Source organism: Cyprinus carpio, chromosome B14 (genome assembly GCF_018340385.1).
Source record: "Cyprinus carpio isolate SPL01 chromosome B14, ASM1834038v1, whole genome shotgun sequence".
Lineage (NCBI taxonomy): Eukaryota > Metazoa > Chordata > Actinopteri > Cypriniformes > Cyprinidae > Cyprinus > Cyprinus carpio.
In genome coordinates, this window is record NC_056610.1 from 18,673,545 (window position 1) to 18,691,885 (window position 18,341).

Below are 18,341 nucleotides of genomic sequence, written 5' to 3' on the forward strand. Positions count from 1 at the left end.
ACGCTTTAGAGTGAAGGCAGGCTTGAGTCAATGGTGACACAGCCAGCATATGCTGCTGATACAGGACTGTGATGCTGGGACAGGGAATTCTGAGGATTTCAGGAATAGTGCAGACACAGCAAAAAATAAAAAATATTACAACACTACAGCGATGCAGTGCCATGCACCTGTTCTTGTTCTGTCTCTCTTTTTTTTTTCCCCACAAACACACACTTCTCTCTGTTGATGTTTCACTTATTTTAGCACTTTGTACTATATGTCTGACACCCTAATATTTTAGTATATGCATGGTGTGTGTATGTATGTAGGCCGATGCGATACGCATCTCGATGCATAGCCTACAATATATTAAAGATACATATGAAGCAGCTACCAATGCAATTCATACGATTCACCCCTTTTATGGTGCAGTGCGATCCGATTTTGGTTCAATTCACCACAACGCGATTCAATGCAATACGATGCAATTTAAAAAAATATATGATTCTATGCAATTCAGTATAGTACAAATAGTTAGCTTTTATTTCTTTGGTTCAGATAGACAGCAAATTATAAATTAACTTAAGTGCCTTCTGACTTCTAACGCCTCAGTAGTGTTGATACGTCATATTCACGTATGTAGCAGCAGTGGTGATGAGAGAACGTGATTGAAAAATCAATCTACATATAAAATATTGGTAATAAATTACTGGTCACTTACTAAATAAAAGTATAGCACATCTACTAATATATATATATATATATATATATATATATATATATATATATATATATATATATATATATATATATATATATATATATATATATATATATATAAATCGTTTCTTACTGATGCAAATATATTAGAAACGATGCATTGCGATCAGGCAAATGTCAACTTGTATCTGATGCACACTTTTTTTAAACTGATGCATTGCATTATTAACTTATATGCCGATGCACCGTTGCACATGTTTTTTTTTTTTCTTTAGACAAAATAGAATAGAATTTTAATATCAGCTATTTATCAGTTATTGTCCATAACTTTAAAATAATTAGTTGTTTATCTGTACTGGCCAAAATTTTAATATCAGTGCATCCCTATATATATATAAGTAAATAATGTTTACATTATCATTGCATCGTAGTGAAATATTTTCTATATTTATTTGATAAATGGGGTTGGTAATCGTATCTGTTTTTACTTAACAACTTTCTTACATTACAACCCACCTTCCATTCCTCTTTTTTTCTCTCATTTTTCCTTTTCCTCTTTCTCCATTCCTTCTCATGTGCATGTGAGCGGGCTGCTCTCCTTAATTCTATTTCTGTGTATCTCATGGGGAAGTGCATGAAGCATCTGGAATTTTCCCTTCATCCCCTCCCTCTCTTTAGTTCCCTGTTTTTCTCCCCTTTCGGTACATGGATCTGGCTTCACTATTCCTGCTTCGCCCTCCCCCATATCCATCGCTACTCTTCACAATGCTTGGTGCAGCCCATGCTGGTGTCCCATGTCTTCTTTTATTCATGAATAGAAATGGGTGGTATTTACTGCACAGCACATGAAATAGATCAAGGGGAAGTCTGGGAGTGACACTGAAGAGCCAAATTATACAACTGAGTTAGTACACTGGATTACAGTGGTGGCATCCTGGCAGGTTTAGACAGACAGGTAATAAACTAATGCTGCTGATGATCAAACACTCTCACACAGTAAGACAGATTGTGGGTAAGAGTTTTCAGAGATAAATTAACATTTAGCCAGAAAGTTGGGACTGTGGATGTTCATTATGATCTTGTGTAGCCAGGAGGAAAAGGAAGCAACTTCTGTCTTTATATTTAATCTCATATTTCATTTATATATAAATTAAATACAAATCAAATACACTACAGGTCAAAAGTTCATTTTTATTCATTTATTTAATTTTGTTTAATATGTTTATTTTCTGAAAAATGTCATACTTTTATTCAGCGAGGATTAAATTGATCAGGATTAAAGTATTAATTGAATTAACTAAATAGATCCGGATAATGTCCTGGCATAAAATGCAATGCATAATTCAAAATATAGTTTCTTGTTTCCCTTGCTTTCTTCTTTTTCTTTTTTTTTTCTTTTCTTTTTCTTTACACTGCCATGGCTTTTTTTTTCTTTTTTTTTCATTCACCAGCATTCTTCAGGTTCATTGAGCACTTTGATGTGCCGTGTTTTAGTGTGGCTGGTGAGCAGCTTGCTCTCTCCTTTATTTGTTAACAGTTTTGAGCCTTTTCCACTGGTTCTTTCAGTGGTCCATAAACTCAGGGGACTCAGTGGTCTGACCCGATGGCAGACATACAGTAGAAGCCTCAGTATCGGTCTAAACTGCAACATGTTATGTACCAGTAACTGCATATTTAGCTCATTCCACACTATGCGCATTACAGTTAGTTTAAGGGGAAATGTTTCTTATAGTGTACTGCTATTGCTTTATTTTACCCAAATTAATGATTTGCATTTATGGTTTACATAGAATTAATTTTCAGATTACCGAAGGAATTATAATGTTCCTTTCTCTTTCCTTCAGCTCCTCGTACAAACTTTGCGGCGGAGAATGGTGAATAAAAAATAAAAATATTTAACTTTAACAGCTGGGTGCTCATATGTTGTAGTATTAAGTTTTATTATTTACGTTTGGAAGCTTCTAAGCTTTTTAGAACCTGAAGATCATAGAGAAAACCATAAACTCCTGAGAATTGCTGGGTGCTCATATTATATAATCAACATAAATAATTATCAAAATCTTTTAACCAAAGATTAAAACCCAATATGAAGTCTGTATCTAATTTGTTTTGGATAAAAGTTCTGCATAAATAAAAGAACATAAATATTTGCAGTGTTGTCAACACAGATCCAAGCCTGGTCACTAGCGCCCTCTTCTGTGCACTCATGGAAAGGCAGTCAAAATTTAACAAACTTATTCTCATATACTGAGTTTGTTTTAAACATTCATGTTTATTGTCCTTTCTTATTACTTTAGACTACATATCCAAGTCAGCATCTTTGCCCGGATATGGCAGGAATGGATTGCAACGGGTAAGTTTATCTGAAAAATAAAAAGTAAAACAAATTTCACTCATAATTTGCTAGTAAATTTACAAACAGTTACAAAGAAATGGCAAGTAACACATTGAATTAAACATGAAATGACCATTGACAACTTCCATTTTTGTAAAGCACACCTGCATTTATGTAACTACAAATACTACAGTATGTCTTGAATATTTTGTTTATTGCTTGTTTGTTTTGTTTTTTATATTTGTTTTAATGCTCAGTAACTGGACAGACACAGCAGTAAAAGCAGATGGGTTGGAAATGTCAATTAAAACTTTATCCACAATTTGTTTGCCTGTTTATTTGTTTTCCAGCCACAAAGTGCAGACTACTATCAGTATGACTGTGGCAGTGAAGTCAACTGGGGAATCAGAGGTAAGTAAATTACACTTTTTTTTTTAAGGAGCATATTTAAGAAATTATTTGTACAAAAATTTGTTCTGACTTTAAAAGCTTTTTTTTTTTTTTTTCAACAGAGTACAAGGTAAGGACGATGGTTTAGCATTACCAGAGGGTTAAAGGGGGCCGAGAGGGACACTAAAACATCCTGATACAGAGGCACCTCTGAAACATTAGCCCACTGTCTTCTCCAGAGGAAAGCCCAGATTTACAGTATGTCAGTCTAATGAACCCTGATGGGTCAAAGCAACGTCCTGCTGGTCAAAGCATGTGGAAACTAGAGGATGGAGAAATTAGTGCTTCCAGGTCATAAGGCCACTGTGTCCTTCCCCAGCTGGCCCTTAGTGAGTTGGAGACTGCAGGGGCCGTGGAGAGGGCAGGGGTTTGTCTGGCCCCTTTGCTCCTGGTTGGTCAAGAACTATATTGTTCTGCTTGGTGCTGCTTCCTGTCTCGGTTACAGCTACTGTGCCAGAGGCTCTGTGATTTCCTTTCACTTTTTCAACTATAAGTGAGAGGAAAAGGAGGTCCACCAGTGCACAGCCTGCTCTGAGAACAATGCTTAGCTTTCCATTACCAATCTATAAAGGAAAGTTTCAGTCAGGACAATTACTTGTAAATCAATAAATATGAGTTTCAGTGTTTATGTAGTTTAAAGTTTACAATGAAATCCACTGCTAACTTTTGTTGCAGATCTACCCATATGAAGCACTTATTGTGACCACTAGGGGGCGTAACAGGTTGCCAAAGGATGTAGACCGGTCTAGATTGGAGGTAAACCCTTTATGATATTATTACAATATGTTTGGGGTCAGCAAGATTATTGTTTGAAAGAAAATAATACTTTATATATTTACTACCTGATAAATTATCACTATTCAGCAAGGATGCATTAACTTGATCAAAAGTGACAATAAAGAAATTTACAATGTTACAAAAAGCTTTCTATTTCAAATAAATTTGGTTCTTTCACAAAGAAATTTCTTTTTAAAATATATATTTTTTTTTACAATTATTTTACATTGTCATATTTCTCAGTACCGTTTTACTGTATTTTTTATTAAATAATTGTAGCTTTGGTGAGCATAAGAGAACATCTATCTATCTATCTGTCTGTCTATCTATCCCTCTCTCTCTCTCTCTCTCTCTCTCTCTGAATATTTAATAATTGCTGAGTAGTATGTTTCCTTGAAATTTTAGCGGCATCTTTCCCCGGAGGAGTTCTATGAGGTGTTTGGGATGACGATGGTGGAGTTTGACCGTCTGGCGCTGTGGAAGAGGAACGAGATGAAGAAACAAGCCCGGCTGTTCTAGTGTTCCTGTCCCACACATACACACACACACACACACACACACACACACACACACACACACAGAGAGAGAGAGACCTGAATACCTGTTCCAGTCTAACTAAACAAACACATCCTGTGTCTCAGACACATAGTCATGCCTGGACTGTACCTAGAAATTGTGCAACTGTTCATTGTGACAGAGGCATATAAATGATCAGACAGGCTAGACTATCTGACAAAGGAAGACAAAAATAAATAACATAATACACAGAATGGTGGGAACATTTTAGTTTTTACTTGAGTGTAAAGTGAACACATTTTATTTTGTTTCTGAATGACAAAACTAAGGAATCAGGAATTGTAAGGATTTTGAATTTTGCCTTATGTTCTTTATTAATTTATGCACCAGCAAAGTAAGTGAACAGAATGTAAATACAATTAATACAACTTTAATGGGAGTGGATGAAACATCTTATGTCATCCATCAAGTACATTATTAAGTAATATTTAATTTTAAAGGTTATAAAATAATATTTTTCAATCCTTTTATTTCACTGTTATTCAAGGACTACATAAGCTTAGATGGGCTGACATAAGCGATGATTTGCTTGACAATGAATACCAAAGTCTGACTGTTATTTGTGAAGTTAGCAGATGAAATTGAGCACTGCGGTGCTGTACGTTGTTCAGGTCATTTCCAAGGAGTAACAAATACTGAATGTACACTTTTCTCACAAGAAGACTTTAGGATTATTAGACTAATACTGATGAAACATACATTGTATATTGTGATGGTAGAACTACATATGGCTTGTGTCTTATACAGATGAAGACAAAACAGATAAGAATTAAGGTGCAATGTTTTTTTTTTTCTTTCTTTCTTTCTTTTTTTTTTTTTTTTTGAAATGTTATGCTCTTAAAAACAAAGAGATCGGTTGGTTAGGATAGCACAGTTTACTTTCATCACTCCTTTTAGGATGGATCAGGAAATGCTGTGATACCTTAAGTGGGTTAATTATATTTTGGGGTCATTGCCAGGGTGATTATGTCACCTGATTTGGTAATAAATTGAATGCCGAGGAAGTAAACATGGATTGCAAGACCAATGACAGGGATAACTTGTTCACACTCACATATTACTTGATGGAAGAAAAAAAAAATACATTATCACACCACTGAAGCAAGTGACATATAACAAACTGTAACCTTGATTAGGACCTAACAGTAACCGTGAGGTCTTTCATGCCAAGGGATACTGACAGTAGTTTTTGTACCTCACTGACAAACAGGTGAAACCATCATGTTTTCTGCCTTTGTGTGTAGTGTTTACAACCTGTTTGCCCATAGATTGTTATGAAGTGTTCTATTAATTTCATAGTGAAGGAAGAGAGCTAGAGTATAACCATATTTTTGATTCTCTCTTTTTTTAATCACTACTGCTACCTTCCTAACTTTATTTATCTGTCAGTTTCAACAGACTATGTACATCTTATATTGCAATAAAAGTTTGTTTTCTTCTGTAAAACTGTTTTTGTGTGATGAATGGCATCTGTAGATATTTGGGGCAGGCTGTCATCAAACCCCGTCAGAGGGAGCATTAGGACCCAGCAGGATAATGGAGGGAAGTCTGTCTCTGTTACTTCATTGAGAATCTTTCAATGCAGATAGTGTCTGTCACTTAAGTACATAACATCGATGGGTGCACGGGCTGCAATGTGTGTTTCCAACAAGTCGAAGAGTTTTGTTTGATTCTTTTGTTATGGAAATTAACAGCAAACGTGAGTAAAATTACATCAAATAATCATTCACAAATTATTGCATGGAAAGTATATTTACCGAAACTAACAGAAACCTAATGACGCTAGATAAACTTAGACTGTTAGTTTTGGATAGGATTTGTTTACTTGTCATCTTATGCATTGCCGCGACTGCTCTTGTTGTTTCACACAGACTATGTAACAATGATTTGAAAGCGCAGATAAACAGTTAAATCCACTTTTTTATTTGCTATTTGAGTTGCACTGCACTAAACGCGTCCCTGTTTCCATATTAGCGATGTTCGAATCGTGAACGAATCGTTCTTTTGAGTCGGATCTGTTGAATCAATTGAACCAGTTCACTAAACCAAACTGAACGATTCATTTATTAATCGAACTGAATCGGTTCGAGCGGTCTTGAGTCGATGTAACTGACTGTTTTAAACCCCTTTATCGGATGTGTACAATTCATGATGAGGGCTAACAGTAAAAGCATTTCGAATGAACCGAGGATTTGACTGATGGGGCGAAAATATGTTACTTATTAATATAATAGTCGAAAACAAGCTGAAAAAAAATATTGACTTAATAATGCATGATGACACGTCATGACATATACTTACTGAATTGCTGAATCGGTTTCCAAACGATTCGCTGTAACGCATTATACTAAAGAACCTATTCGTGGTTATCAGTCGGATATCCTTAACTCTTCCCATCAGCTCTCCTGCAGTGTTACACATAGAGATCTTCTGTATACGATCTAACTTACTTCTCTCATGTGATGTTTCTCATCATTTTCAACAAGAATTTTCAGTTTTCAACTTAACATTAATCTATTTCATGCAGACCCTCAACTTCAAACGATCAGAAGAAACTATACACCTGGAACATAATCCTGCTGTGGGTGGCATAGTGATTCAGAGGCTTGTAGCAAGGTTTACTTTTCAATTTCTCTTGGACCTGGCTCTCAAATCTTTCTTACTCTTGTGCTTCTTTGTTTATAATAAGTGAAGTCTCTCTTTATAAGGAGCTGAGTTCTAACAGGACCCCTATGGTGAGGCGGTAGTACTTCTCTTGATCTCCTGAAAGTCCTACTGTTTTGATAGTTGCTGTTTTGGCATGGTGCAGGAATGAGAGCGCTGCTTCTTGCTTGTGGCGTTGGCTCTTGTATTTTTCTTTCCCTCACTGAGACAATGAGATGAATCCTGCTGGCTCTTTCAGATCAAACCGGCTGCGTCTGGTCAGGCATTGGTCTGGAGACACAGATTGCTGTGCATTTACAGTTCTTCCCGCCAAAGTCTCTCCCTGTAAAGTTAAACCCCAGTCATCCACCTCTAAAAGACTGAGTTTACACAACATATCAAAGATAAAAGGAAAGATTAGTAGGTCTCCTGTTCACAAATCATAGCCTAGTCTAAACCCAAAGTTAATGATTCCTAAAAAGGTAAAATGTAAGACATCTTTAGTTATTTTTTGAGAAGCAGAAGAGTTAATATTACCTTTGTAGGGGGAAGCTAAGAGCAAATGTATTTATCTGAGCTTGACAAACTTTGTGTCTACCTTTCTTTTGCATGCCATTGTCTTTGGTTTCCATTCTTGTCATGCACATTTATCTTACAATAAATGTCAAGCTCTCTTAACTCATGATACAATTCCTTCGCCATCTAGGATTGTGTATAGCACCATAAAACACACAACTTCACACACTTAAAAACAGAGACAACTACCAGGTAGACACATGCAAGTAATTACAGAGCAGAGCTCGGCTTACGTTCGAACAACATACTCTCTTCCACTTTCTCCTAAGACATTCAGTCCATCACTAAATCCAGCAGTATTTCTGTTTGCCACCCTGTTATTAGGGTTCCACAGGTGTATTTCCTCATCTGTTTGCAGAAGGCGAAGGCCGTGTCTTCGGTTACTGTTGCTGTTTACATGATTCCTCGCTTCCTGCCAAATTCCTAATCTATCAGAATGTGAGTGTTTACACAAACACAAGGGACGGAGGACGGAAAAAAAGACATCCAGCAGACATCCCCTTCGGAGCAAGCATGTTGTTTCTGTCACTATTTTTATCATGCTGCTTAATGTCTCCTTGGTGTATGGGTATGCGAAGACTATCATGTTGATGTTGTTTCAATCAGTTATTAGGTTCATATGGATATAGTGATTTGGTTTTAAAGGGACAGTTCAATCCAAAAAAGATAACTGTCCTCATGTTGATCCAAATCTTCTTCTACCATACAGTGGAAATCAGTGTGGACCAAAATAACATTGGGCTTTAATGTACAGTATGAACAAAATCAGTCAAAACATTATTCAGTTTATCATCTTTTGTGATCAGCAGGTCGCTTTCATGGTCAAATGTTGACTTTTCCAAAGCTCCCAGTTTTCACATTGTATTGATGTGGTTTGTCTAGTTTACTGATTAGATTGTGGGCATTTTTAACGGGTTAAGCCATTTGCTCTAATGTGAATCATTAAACTTCGGACGGTTTTGGGAGCAGACAAAGAATAGATGCTTGAAGCCAGAGAATCAGGTAGGAGTGAAGGGGACTCTACCTCTCCCCACTGACTCGTTGAGTATTTGGGATTGTCTCTTCATGTAAGACTCTGCACTGAATCATGATTATTGTTTCCTACAGACTGTGAGCATGTGGAAGAGCTTAGGAGTGTCAGGAACAAAGATCATTTGTCTTGTAAATCTTATAATGAAACATGAATTTGCACTACCGCTCTCATCCAGAGTTCTTGAGATCAGCCAAATGAATAGCAACAGTGTTTTCTTGTTGGTGCAGAATCTGCAAGCCTGGTCTGGCCTTGATTGTTGTATGTCACGGTTGCAAGTTGGTACAAAGCAACCTGTTCCCCCCGGCTTACGGGAATTCCACTTTTGTGTAAATACATGGATATGGGTAAGCAGGATTTAGTGCAATAATGCAACTGCCCGTCAGCCGTCGACTTCAACTTGAGCCCTGACAAGGGAAATGCACGGCATGCATGCTTTTGTGATTACACAGTTGACTTGGCTTAGAAACATCTTTGTTTGCTTTGACCATTTTACGTCTTGGACCACCCATTCAATCTCTATGAGCATCATCTGCCTTCTTGCCAATGACTGCTCAACCAGCTGAAAAAGACTAGACAGTGCACACCCACCAGACTCTCATGCAAGATAATGGAAGTGTTTAACAAGGTGTGTGTCAGTATTTACAGAGTGCTGCGCTCACTGATTACCTGCCTAGCTAACCTCAGTTACAGAGTGGAGTTCTGAGGTTGCTCACACCATTTGACAGTGTTAGAAAACTGCCTAGTTCTTCTGGCAACCTCAGGTTGTGAGCTTCAAATATGGTGTGTGGTTAATTATAATTGTATAAAAGCATCTACTAAATGACCACTGATTGGTCTAAGTCCTAAATGTACTGTAAAATTAGGCAATGCCCTCTTCAGTTATCAGCCCAGACTTCCTAAATGTACTGTAAAATTAGGCAATGCCCTCTTCAGTTATCAGCCCAGACTGTATTTGTTAACCCTACAGGTGCAGATGGTGTTGGCGTGACAAGCTTGATTTATCTACTTGGTTCAGATGGAATGACTGTTAATCAAAGCAGAGTTTGTAGCGTTGACATGGTAGTGACCTACAAAACCTGATTTGTAGGTTGTGTATCTGAAGCGAAATCTTGCTGACTGTTACATTACATTTATCATTGTTTTATGATTCGCTTTTTGCTTACTCAGGAATTTGCATTGGTACACATGAGCTCTGTTCCAAAACTAAGTGAGCTGCAGTTCTGTCTACTTCCTATATAGGCAACTGCCTTTTAAGTCACAGAACCTCAAATGCAATTTACGAATGCTCAAAAGAGGCGACAACTCCGCATGCCACACAAATAATGCAAATAATCACTTGAAGCACATGGAGAATTAGCATGTAATTGAGTGTAATGAGAAATCTTAGCATGTTGCTGTTCTAAAGGTATATTGGATATAACTTTTAAAATATAACATTAGTTTATAATCAATAGACATGTAGATGATACCATATTGGTTATTGTTTTTTTTTTTATGCATTTTTAAAATGTAGTTTATTCCTGTGATAGCAAAGCTGAAATTTCATACAGTCTTTGTGTCAAATGATCCTTCAGAAATCATTCTAATATGCTGATTTGGTGCTCAAGAAATATTTCTTTGTATTTTCAATGTTAAAAACTGTTATGCATATTAATATTTTTGTGAAAACCATGAACATGTTAAAGGGTTTTTAATTAATATACTGTTTACAAGAGCAGAATTTTTGAAATTACTGAATAAAAGTAATAATTTCTTGCAAACGTTTGAATGGTAGTGAATATTACAGATTTTTTTTAATTTATTGGTCTTTCTTGAGCGATATTGGATATTTAGTTTTGCATTTCTCATTTGCATTACCTTTACCATCATCTATCTTTCAAAACAGTCTTCGAGTCAAGTATAGGAGTGTGCATTAAATATAAAAATTGCATATTAAAATGCTGCCTCTATAAGCAGCTTACTAGACTTTGAAGCAGAGCAGTGGTGTCAGTGCTCCACCCAAGCTTCTCAGCTCTGTGTCTGCCTGTTGACGGATAGGCAGAGGTCAGAGGTCAGGGTTTTTCCCTAGCTCTTGGAAGTCTTCCATTTTTCTGCATACCCAGACACACACACTCCAATTAATATCCCTTCCATGAGGATTCCCAGACAAAGCATCCAGTTATTCAGCAGCCACAATAGTGGCTTGCACAGTCTTAATAGTGTCAGCGAAACACTGCATCTCTTTACCGTGGAAGAAAAGAAACAGGGCTGAAGGAAGGCATAGCTGCAGAGTGAAATCATGGGGGTTTTCGGGTGATCAGCAATATGAATCAAGCTGGCAAGACTGAAGGCATTCTTTGTATTGGAGATGGGCTGACTCGCCCTCTTTGTGCCATGTGGCGGGGGTTTGGTGTCCAGGTTTTTTTCTGAACTGCTGACCTACACAACCAGGCTGTATTAAAATGAGCAGCTTTTATTTCCACATCCTATCCACTCCTGACCCCTGCAGCTCACCCCACTGCTCTAGGGACAGTTTGCTTTAGTATACTGGTGTGAGTTCCAGCACCTGCCTAAACCATTTACTCGCTGCTTCCACTCACTGATTGTGCCAGGCCTCCATGGCTCAGATGACCTCAGATGGGCCGATGGGGGATTTCCCACTGCTATTTTTCTCTGGTTGATATTAAACAGAGGCACAGACCATAATAAAAGAGAATTAGACACTGTGACCACAATTGTGACCAGATTTTAAACCTCAAGAGTTGCTGCTACTTGTTGGCGTCAGCGTAACAGAGGCTGTTAGGACTTTATGTGAAAACATGGAAGATGCAGAGGCTTCAGGACTGTTATCTTGATTCCACGTTTCCATCATGAATCTACAGACCCTACATCTGCTCCTGTTTCGGCCCTCACTTATACTCTCAAACCAGATATTAGAAAGTGGTGAGTGATTTGATATCAGTCTCTACTTGAGTGACCTCTCCTGCATTCACTCCTCCAGTGCAGAGCCAGAGAGTATAGTTTTAAAGGGGTTGTTTTCAACTGATTTTTTTAGTTTAGTTTTTTAGGTGTAGTAATAATGTTAGCCAAGGCTTTTTTGCACCATAAAACATCATAATTAATCTTTACATGTCCTTTTTCTTCCCAAGTATACTGCTAAAAAATATATCAAATATAATATATATTTATATAAATATATATTTTAACTGAATATAATGTATTCATTTAATTTCCATTTTCACCTAAATATATAAATTCTAAAATTTCTCAATTATACAACCTCATAGGTTTAATACATAATTTTAATAATGTAATTCAGCAATTAATAATACAATACATTCTGCAGTTAAAAAAAAAAGCAGATGCCTTTTTAGGACCATTTATGGTGAAATTAAATTTGTCAAATTCTAGCTAAAAAAACATATTTGTTGAGCTATTAAAATTTTTCATTGTTCATCGTACGGTAACTTCTAGATAACTTTTTTTATTCATTCATTCATTCATTCATTTAATTTCATTAGTTTATTTATTTAGATTTCTTTTTTACATTTTATCTTTGTTACTGTTGATATAAGATCAGTGGTTCTCAAACTTTTTATCTCATAGCCTCCTGTTGTCCAACACAATACTGTTCTTAAAGAACTGCATTTTTCATTTAAAAACAAAAGCTGTTGAGTCAATAAAGGGAATAGGTTGTGATTTTATGTGTTTATTTTAATATACTAATTATTATACTAATTTTTAAGTCATCCATCGCCCCCTTGAATGTTTAACTGATATCTCCTAGTAGGCTCTGGTTAAAAACCACCACTTTAAATGACCCTTTTTGCTGTTTAATCTTTAACACAGTATATGGTTTGGGTGAACTAGTGAACATTAGAGTAGGTTTATATAGTATATCAAACATGTTTGCTTCAATAAAAAAGGACACATCCTATTTTCCACGATATACAGCCTGTAAATGCTTACACAGTATAAAAGTACACAAACAGACGCCTGGCACTGAGAACCCCCAGGCCAGGCAAAGGGGTTTATAAAGAGGAGCGAAGAGGAGTGTTAACATAAAAGCTTCCTGCACCCCACCGAGCCAAAATCTTGCTTTCAAAGCTAGTTAATGCTTAAACAGGTGAGTGGGAGTTTCAGGGTCTATAACTCTGCTGCAGTGTGTAGATACAAGGAGCACTGTGACCTGAGGGAGGCCCGGGCCTAATGGCCAACTCCCCCCCGCTTCCTTCAAGCAGCAGCCAAACCCCATCACTGGAGCAGGGGTCATTAACCACAGCGGCTCCCCCCACACAGCACTGCAGCATTAAAGATGGGCTTTCGTGTTTTGCCTCTCTCTATTTGTTTTACTTGGTGTCCTCAATGAGTGTTCTGAAGTGTGCAAGATTGTTTTTCTTGAAACTATTTATCCATGTTTGGATGTTCTTTAATGTGAACTGGCCAGGGGGGTCTGATGTAAATGTTTCTGTATATGATAAGCAATAATTGCGTTTTGACATAGCTGGTCTATGAACAAAACAGAAGAGTTCACATTTGAGGTTTCTAGATAGAAGAATGCATTAAAGAACTGCTGAATGCTTCCAAAACAAGAGACTGTGAGTAAGTGAGAGCAGCTTTTCCTTCAAATGGAAATCAGCTTTATGACTGTGTGACGTGTGCTGCTTCATTTTATGATAACCTAAAGCATGTTCTCATCTATCATAAAGCAGCAGGGGTGACATGTAATTCCACACAAATGTGCTCAGGCTTTAATACTGTATACGAGTCAGATTTTAGAGAGAATTATAGGCTAAGCTGTTCCACATGTTCACCTGCTACCTCTCTGCAGCCTCTCTCTCTGTATTTGTGGTTTAAGATGCAGTGATAAGGGGTATTGCAGGATTTTCTTATTTAGTTCTATATTGTAGATATAGTAGTTTCAGATATAGGTATAGTTAAAGTGTTAATTCTGGCAGAATGCATAATTATTTTATTTTTTTTTCATTCCGAACCTGTTTGACTTACTTTCTTTGGTAGAACATAAAAGAAGATCTTGAGAAATCTGAATTATTATTATTTTTTTTTTTTTAATTTAACCAAACATTGGTAGTCAGTGGTCGACAAAATGTTTGATTACCAACATTCTTCAAAATATCTCGGCCTGTGTTACATAGAAGACAGAAAGTCATACAGGTTTGGAAGGACATGAGGTAGTGTCAGTTATGTTTTTATGTCAGGGTGAAGTATCCCTGTGAGATTTAACGTGTGCAGTTTTTTTTATTTTTTTTATGTTAACTCACTTTTTCCTGTCTCAACTTAATGTGAAGAGACAACTAGAAGTAAGTCATTCGGTTGATTTCCCGGCATGTAAACTATTTGAATCTGTTTGTTTGAGCAATCTGACGTGTTCTTGCTCAACCGATAGACTGCGTTTAGGGCTGGACTTCCTATTTTGTGAACAATGGCTTGTTCGTAAAATAAAAAAAATATGACTGATTCATTCACAAATAATTTTTGGAGTCAGATCGTTTTAATGAAACATTTGATCTGGTTTACAAAACCCATGTGAATGATTTTTGATTAATCAAACTGATCAGGTTCTCAAGTTAGTCTCACTGAATAAAAGTTTTTGTCTGTTTTCTTATGTTACTGATGTTATTGTAGACGATTCGTTCATGCGTGTGTGGCTTCAGAAGAGTTGGAATATAGTGCTAAAGTTATATACTATTTATGATATTTTTATGGTTTTCGGAGCTGTGAAAGCTTTAGTCCCCATTTATTGTAATTTCATGGAAAAGGGTGGCTTGACCAGTCTATAGAATATCTTGTTTTGTGTTCCACAGAACAAAGAAAGTCATACAGGTTTGGAACAACATGAGGGTGAAAGAGTACAGTATAACTATCCAACCTTGATAAGTATTTTTTTATATAAATGCAAATAGTGATGAGCAAATACTATCTCTGCGTTTGATTTAATATCACATCTCACTGTGTAGTCTTATTGGAATTTGCTCAATCTATAATGCCATCATCAGTAATAGCCCCTTCCACACTCTTCTAAGTCTTATGATTTGATTTCGTTCTTTAAGATTTGTTTTACTTTTGACTGAATATGACAGAAACATTTTAGGATGTGTTAACAGATGTTTGACTGTAACATTGGACAAGCACTGTAACTGTAGTTATTAGGCTCTGTAATTTGTGGCATGCACCCAAATATGTACTTCCCACCACGGCGTCTCATGCAAACATCAATATTCCAAGGTGTCCAAACAAATGAGGTTTTGTGTTTGTTATCTCTCATTGTGGGAATTCTAGTGTGACATCATCAGTGTATGTGTGCACAAACTCGCTCCTTTCCCCCGTGGAGCTTTGAACGCTGATGATCTGAGTATGCCTGGAATTCTGAGGGAGATTTTCAATGCTGAATGTAGTTAGAAGAGGATCGCTGAGTCGTCAATCCATCCAGGCACCCTTATGTTAACATCAGTCCAGTCAGGTCAAGATAAGATTGTTCACTCCTTCACCTTGATGAGTCACCGCAATGTTCTTGATGTCCTTCACATTCCAGAGACTTCTGTTATGACTTCTTATGTTATGAACAAGAATTGATAGATTTGATGATTTAGGATTGAGACATCACAGTACATATCTCCTCTGAGTCACACCGGGCGGCACGTAAGATTGGTGTGGTAAGTAAAACATCCGGAAACGGCTCAAACATCTGTTGCACCACAGGATATTCATATTTGATGACAGTTGGGTGGTTTATGTTGGAAGGGCCTCTCTTGCTATTGACTTTGGGACATTTTACCTCTGTGTCTTCTCACAAAACTAATATGAGTTTATGCTATATTTGAATGAGTGAATGTGAGGCCTTTTTGTAATGCCCTCTAGCTTTTGTTTTTTATTATGGAAGAACTGTAGCTCTTGGAGTTTTGTTGTTATGTTCCTGCATGTACTGTGTGTGTTGGCTAATGTATTTACAACCAGGTTTGTTTTCAGTGTGACAGTAAGGGCTTCATTTGTGTGTCTTTGAAAGGTCAGAGATCAGAGTGCTCCATCATTGTATTGTTGTCGCTTGTATCTCAGCCAGACGAGCGTCTGCGGAGTTCAGTCAGACCGTGTCACTGGGTGTGAGCAATGATCTGATCTTCTTTGGCAATGATTTAGCAAAAGTGAAAAGTCACTTTTAAAAAAGTTTAAAAGTAAAAATGTTGACTTGTATGTCTCGTAACACAATGAACCCACACAACTCTGCTAAAGACTTAGTGTCAATTAAATAAAATTCATAACTAGATTTCCTGAAGAAAATGTAAAGTTGCTGTCTGTTGCTACTGTATGATAAGGTCGTTGCCAGGGTGGCTGGCTGCTAAGGTTTTGCTTATTCATTATAATTCATTTTGGTAAAAATGTTTTGCACAAAAATTAAAAGTTTGATTAATAATTGTTCAAAGAATGTGGTCGTATTTATGCCTGCTATTAACATCCATATAGGGTATTGTGTTACTATGTTATGTTGATAAAACTCCCACAAGATGAAGAAAGTGGGGGAAAAAAATAGTTTTTCCAAATTTACACAAAAGTGTGAGGTCATAAAGATTTTAATGTTTTTAAAAGATGTTGCTTTTGCTCACCAAGTCAGCATTTATTTGATCAGCTGATTGGGAAAATTCAAACCCGGCCCCTATCAGCTGATCCAACTCCTAAGCACTCTCCTCCTAAATATCTAACAGGGCGCCTTACTTAAACGCAGCTTCTGTTTGCTTGCTTTGCTGCTTCCTCTGTACGCTGCTTGCAAACCACCTCCTCCCCATCTCCTCCTTTAACTTTAACTTAAACAGTGTCATTCTGTTGTCATTGTCGCATGCTCTGTTCTGGGGATTTTTTGTGCTGCTCTTCTATTCTTAAAATAGGAGGGTTGCCCCTGAAGCTGCTGCTGTTTCCCTGTCTTGGCTTTCATGGAGTTCATGAAAAGCACAGGGAACTTGGAACAGAGCCATACCACCAAATTTAACTTAAGAAAACATGACAAAAAAAAGGGTTGACTTAAAGGGTTTTTATGGTTTTCTTTTGGACTTAAGAGGTCCTGAGTGAAATACATTAAAACAGTAATATTGTGAAATATTATTACCATTTAAAAGAACCGTTTTCTATTTTAATATATTTGAAAGTGTAATTTATTCCTGATGGCAAAAGCAAATTTTTCAGCAGGCAAATGTGATTTTTCAAGATAAATTCCAGTTATTTTAGTGCAGTAAATATATTAACTGAAGTTTATGATCTATGCCGCTGCTTGTTGATGTCAGTTATACTGAAGAAATTATCTGAAGTTTTGTCCATGTGTATAAATACAGAGAAGGATCATTATATATATGGCGAGCGAGAGAGAGGAATCAACAGATGTAATTTAATAAGCCCAATTAAATGCAGTAATTGTGGCTTGAATGTATCTGATCACTTAAAGCGCAGATTAACAGCTTCTCTCATCTTGACTGTCTCTTATCTCCAGTTCCAGGCTGTCTAGCAACATCAGGCCTGCAAAGTTTAACTACACAAACCTTTAGCATCTCATCTGTCTCGCAAGATGTAACGTGCCCTCAGGAACCTTCAACTGGGAAATGGACAGAAAAGTGTCCGCTTTCAGTGGTGAGGAGATAGAACTGCTGATACGAGCTCCTTATCTGCACAGAAGTGTGTGTGTTTGATGAAACATACGTGTGTACGTGTGTTTGTGGGGGGGGGGGGGTTTGAGATATTCAGCATGTCAGATCCTGCCGACTGGTCATAGGTTTGCCTCTAGCTTAGAGTAACGTCAGTATGAACATGTGCTGATATGGGTCTGTACATGTCAGTACCCGACTGCTCTCTGGATGGGTGAACACAATGAAAAGAACTAGACCCCCACCTCTTCACTTGAGCACACCGGCAGAATGGCTCTTTTGTGCATAACTACAGTCTCTAGGGGCACTGTAACATAACATAGGGAGTAGATACAGTCTGTACACTTAGAAGAGACTGCGGGCAGACAACGCAGATCAACAGATACGAATCAAAGATTGCCACAGGGGTTATGTAAGGCAGGATTGCACATAGGAAAGAAAAAATTACAAACTAGAAGATGACGGGTGTTCATTTTTGTTGTTAAAATCCTTTCTCTATCTAGCCCAGTTAAATGTGATAATGTGAGTTTCGTGTAGCACTGGGCCAGTCTATTTTTGAGCAGTTTTAGATGGGTCAGTGTTTTGAAACCTGTTCGAAAAAGGTCATTTTTACTGTAAATTAGTGCTA

General features: G+C 37.1%; 2 protein-coding genes across 9 annotated transcripts in view; both read left to right on the forward strand.

The window, feature by feature from the left end:
* Positions 1 to 6,243, forward strand: part of ablim3 (actin binding LIM protein family, member 3) — a 58,233-nt gene extending 51,990 nt beyond the window's left edge. For 5 of the 8 annotated variants that reach the window (XM_042738357.1, XM_042738358.1, XM_042738359.1 and 2 more), the window contains 6 exons: positions 2,544 to 2,573; positions 2,997 to 3,052; positions 3,385 to 3,445; positions 3,547 to 3,554; positions 4,160 to 4,240; positions 4,667 to 6,241. In XM_042738357.1, coding sequence (XP_042594291.1) covers positions 2,544 to 2,573; positions 2,997 to 3,052; positions 3,385 to 3,445; positions 3,547 to 3,554; positions 4,160 to 4,240; positions 4,667 to 4,780 — 350 coding nt within the window. In that variant the 3' untranslated portion in view covers positions 4,781 to 6,241. Of the gene's footprint in view, positions 1 to 2,543; positions 2,574 to 2,996; positions 3,053 to 3,384; positions 3,446 to 3,546; positions 3,555 to 4,159; positions 4,241 to 4,666 lie in introns of all 8 variants that reach the window. The other 3 variants (XM_042738360.1, XM_042738362.1, XM_042738363.1) reach the window with 2 other exon arrangements.
* A 145-nt stretch (positions 6,244 to 6,388) lies between these two features.
* Positions 6,389 to 18,341, forward strand: part of afap1l1a (actin filament associated protein 1-like 1a) — a 29,587-nt gene continuing 17,634 nt past the window's right edge. Inside the window, exon 1 of the mRNA XM_042738356.1 lies at positions 6,389 to 6,536. Coding sequence (XP_042594290.1) covers positions 6,518 to 6,536 — 19 coding nt within the window. The 5' untranslated portion in view covers positions 6,389 to 6,517. The remainder of the gene's footprint in view (positions 6,537 to 18,341) is intronic.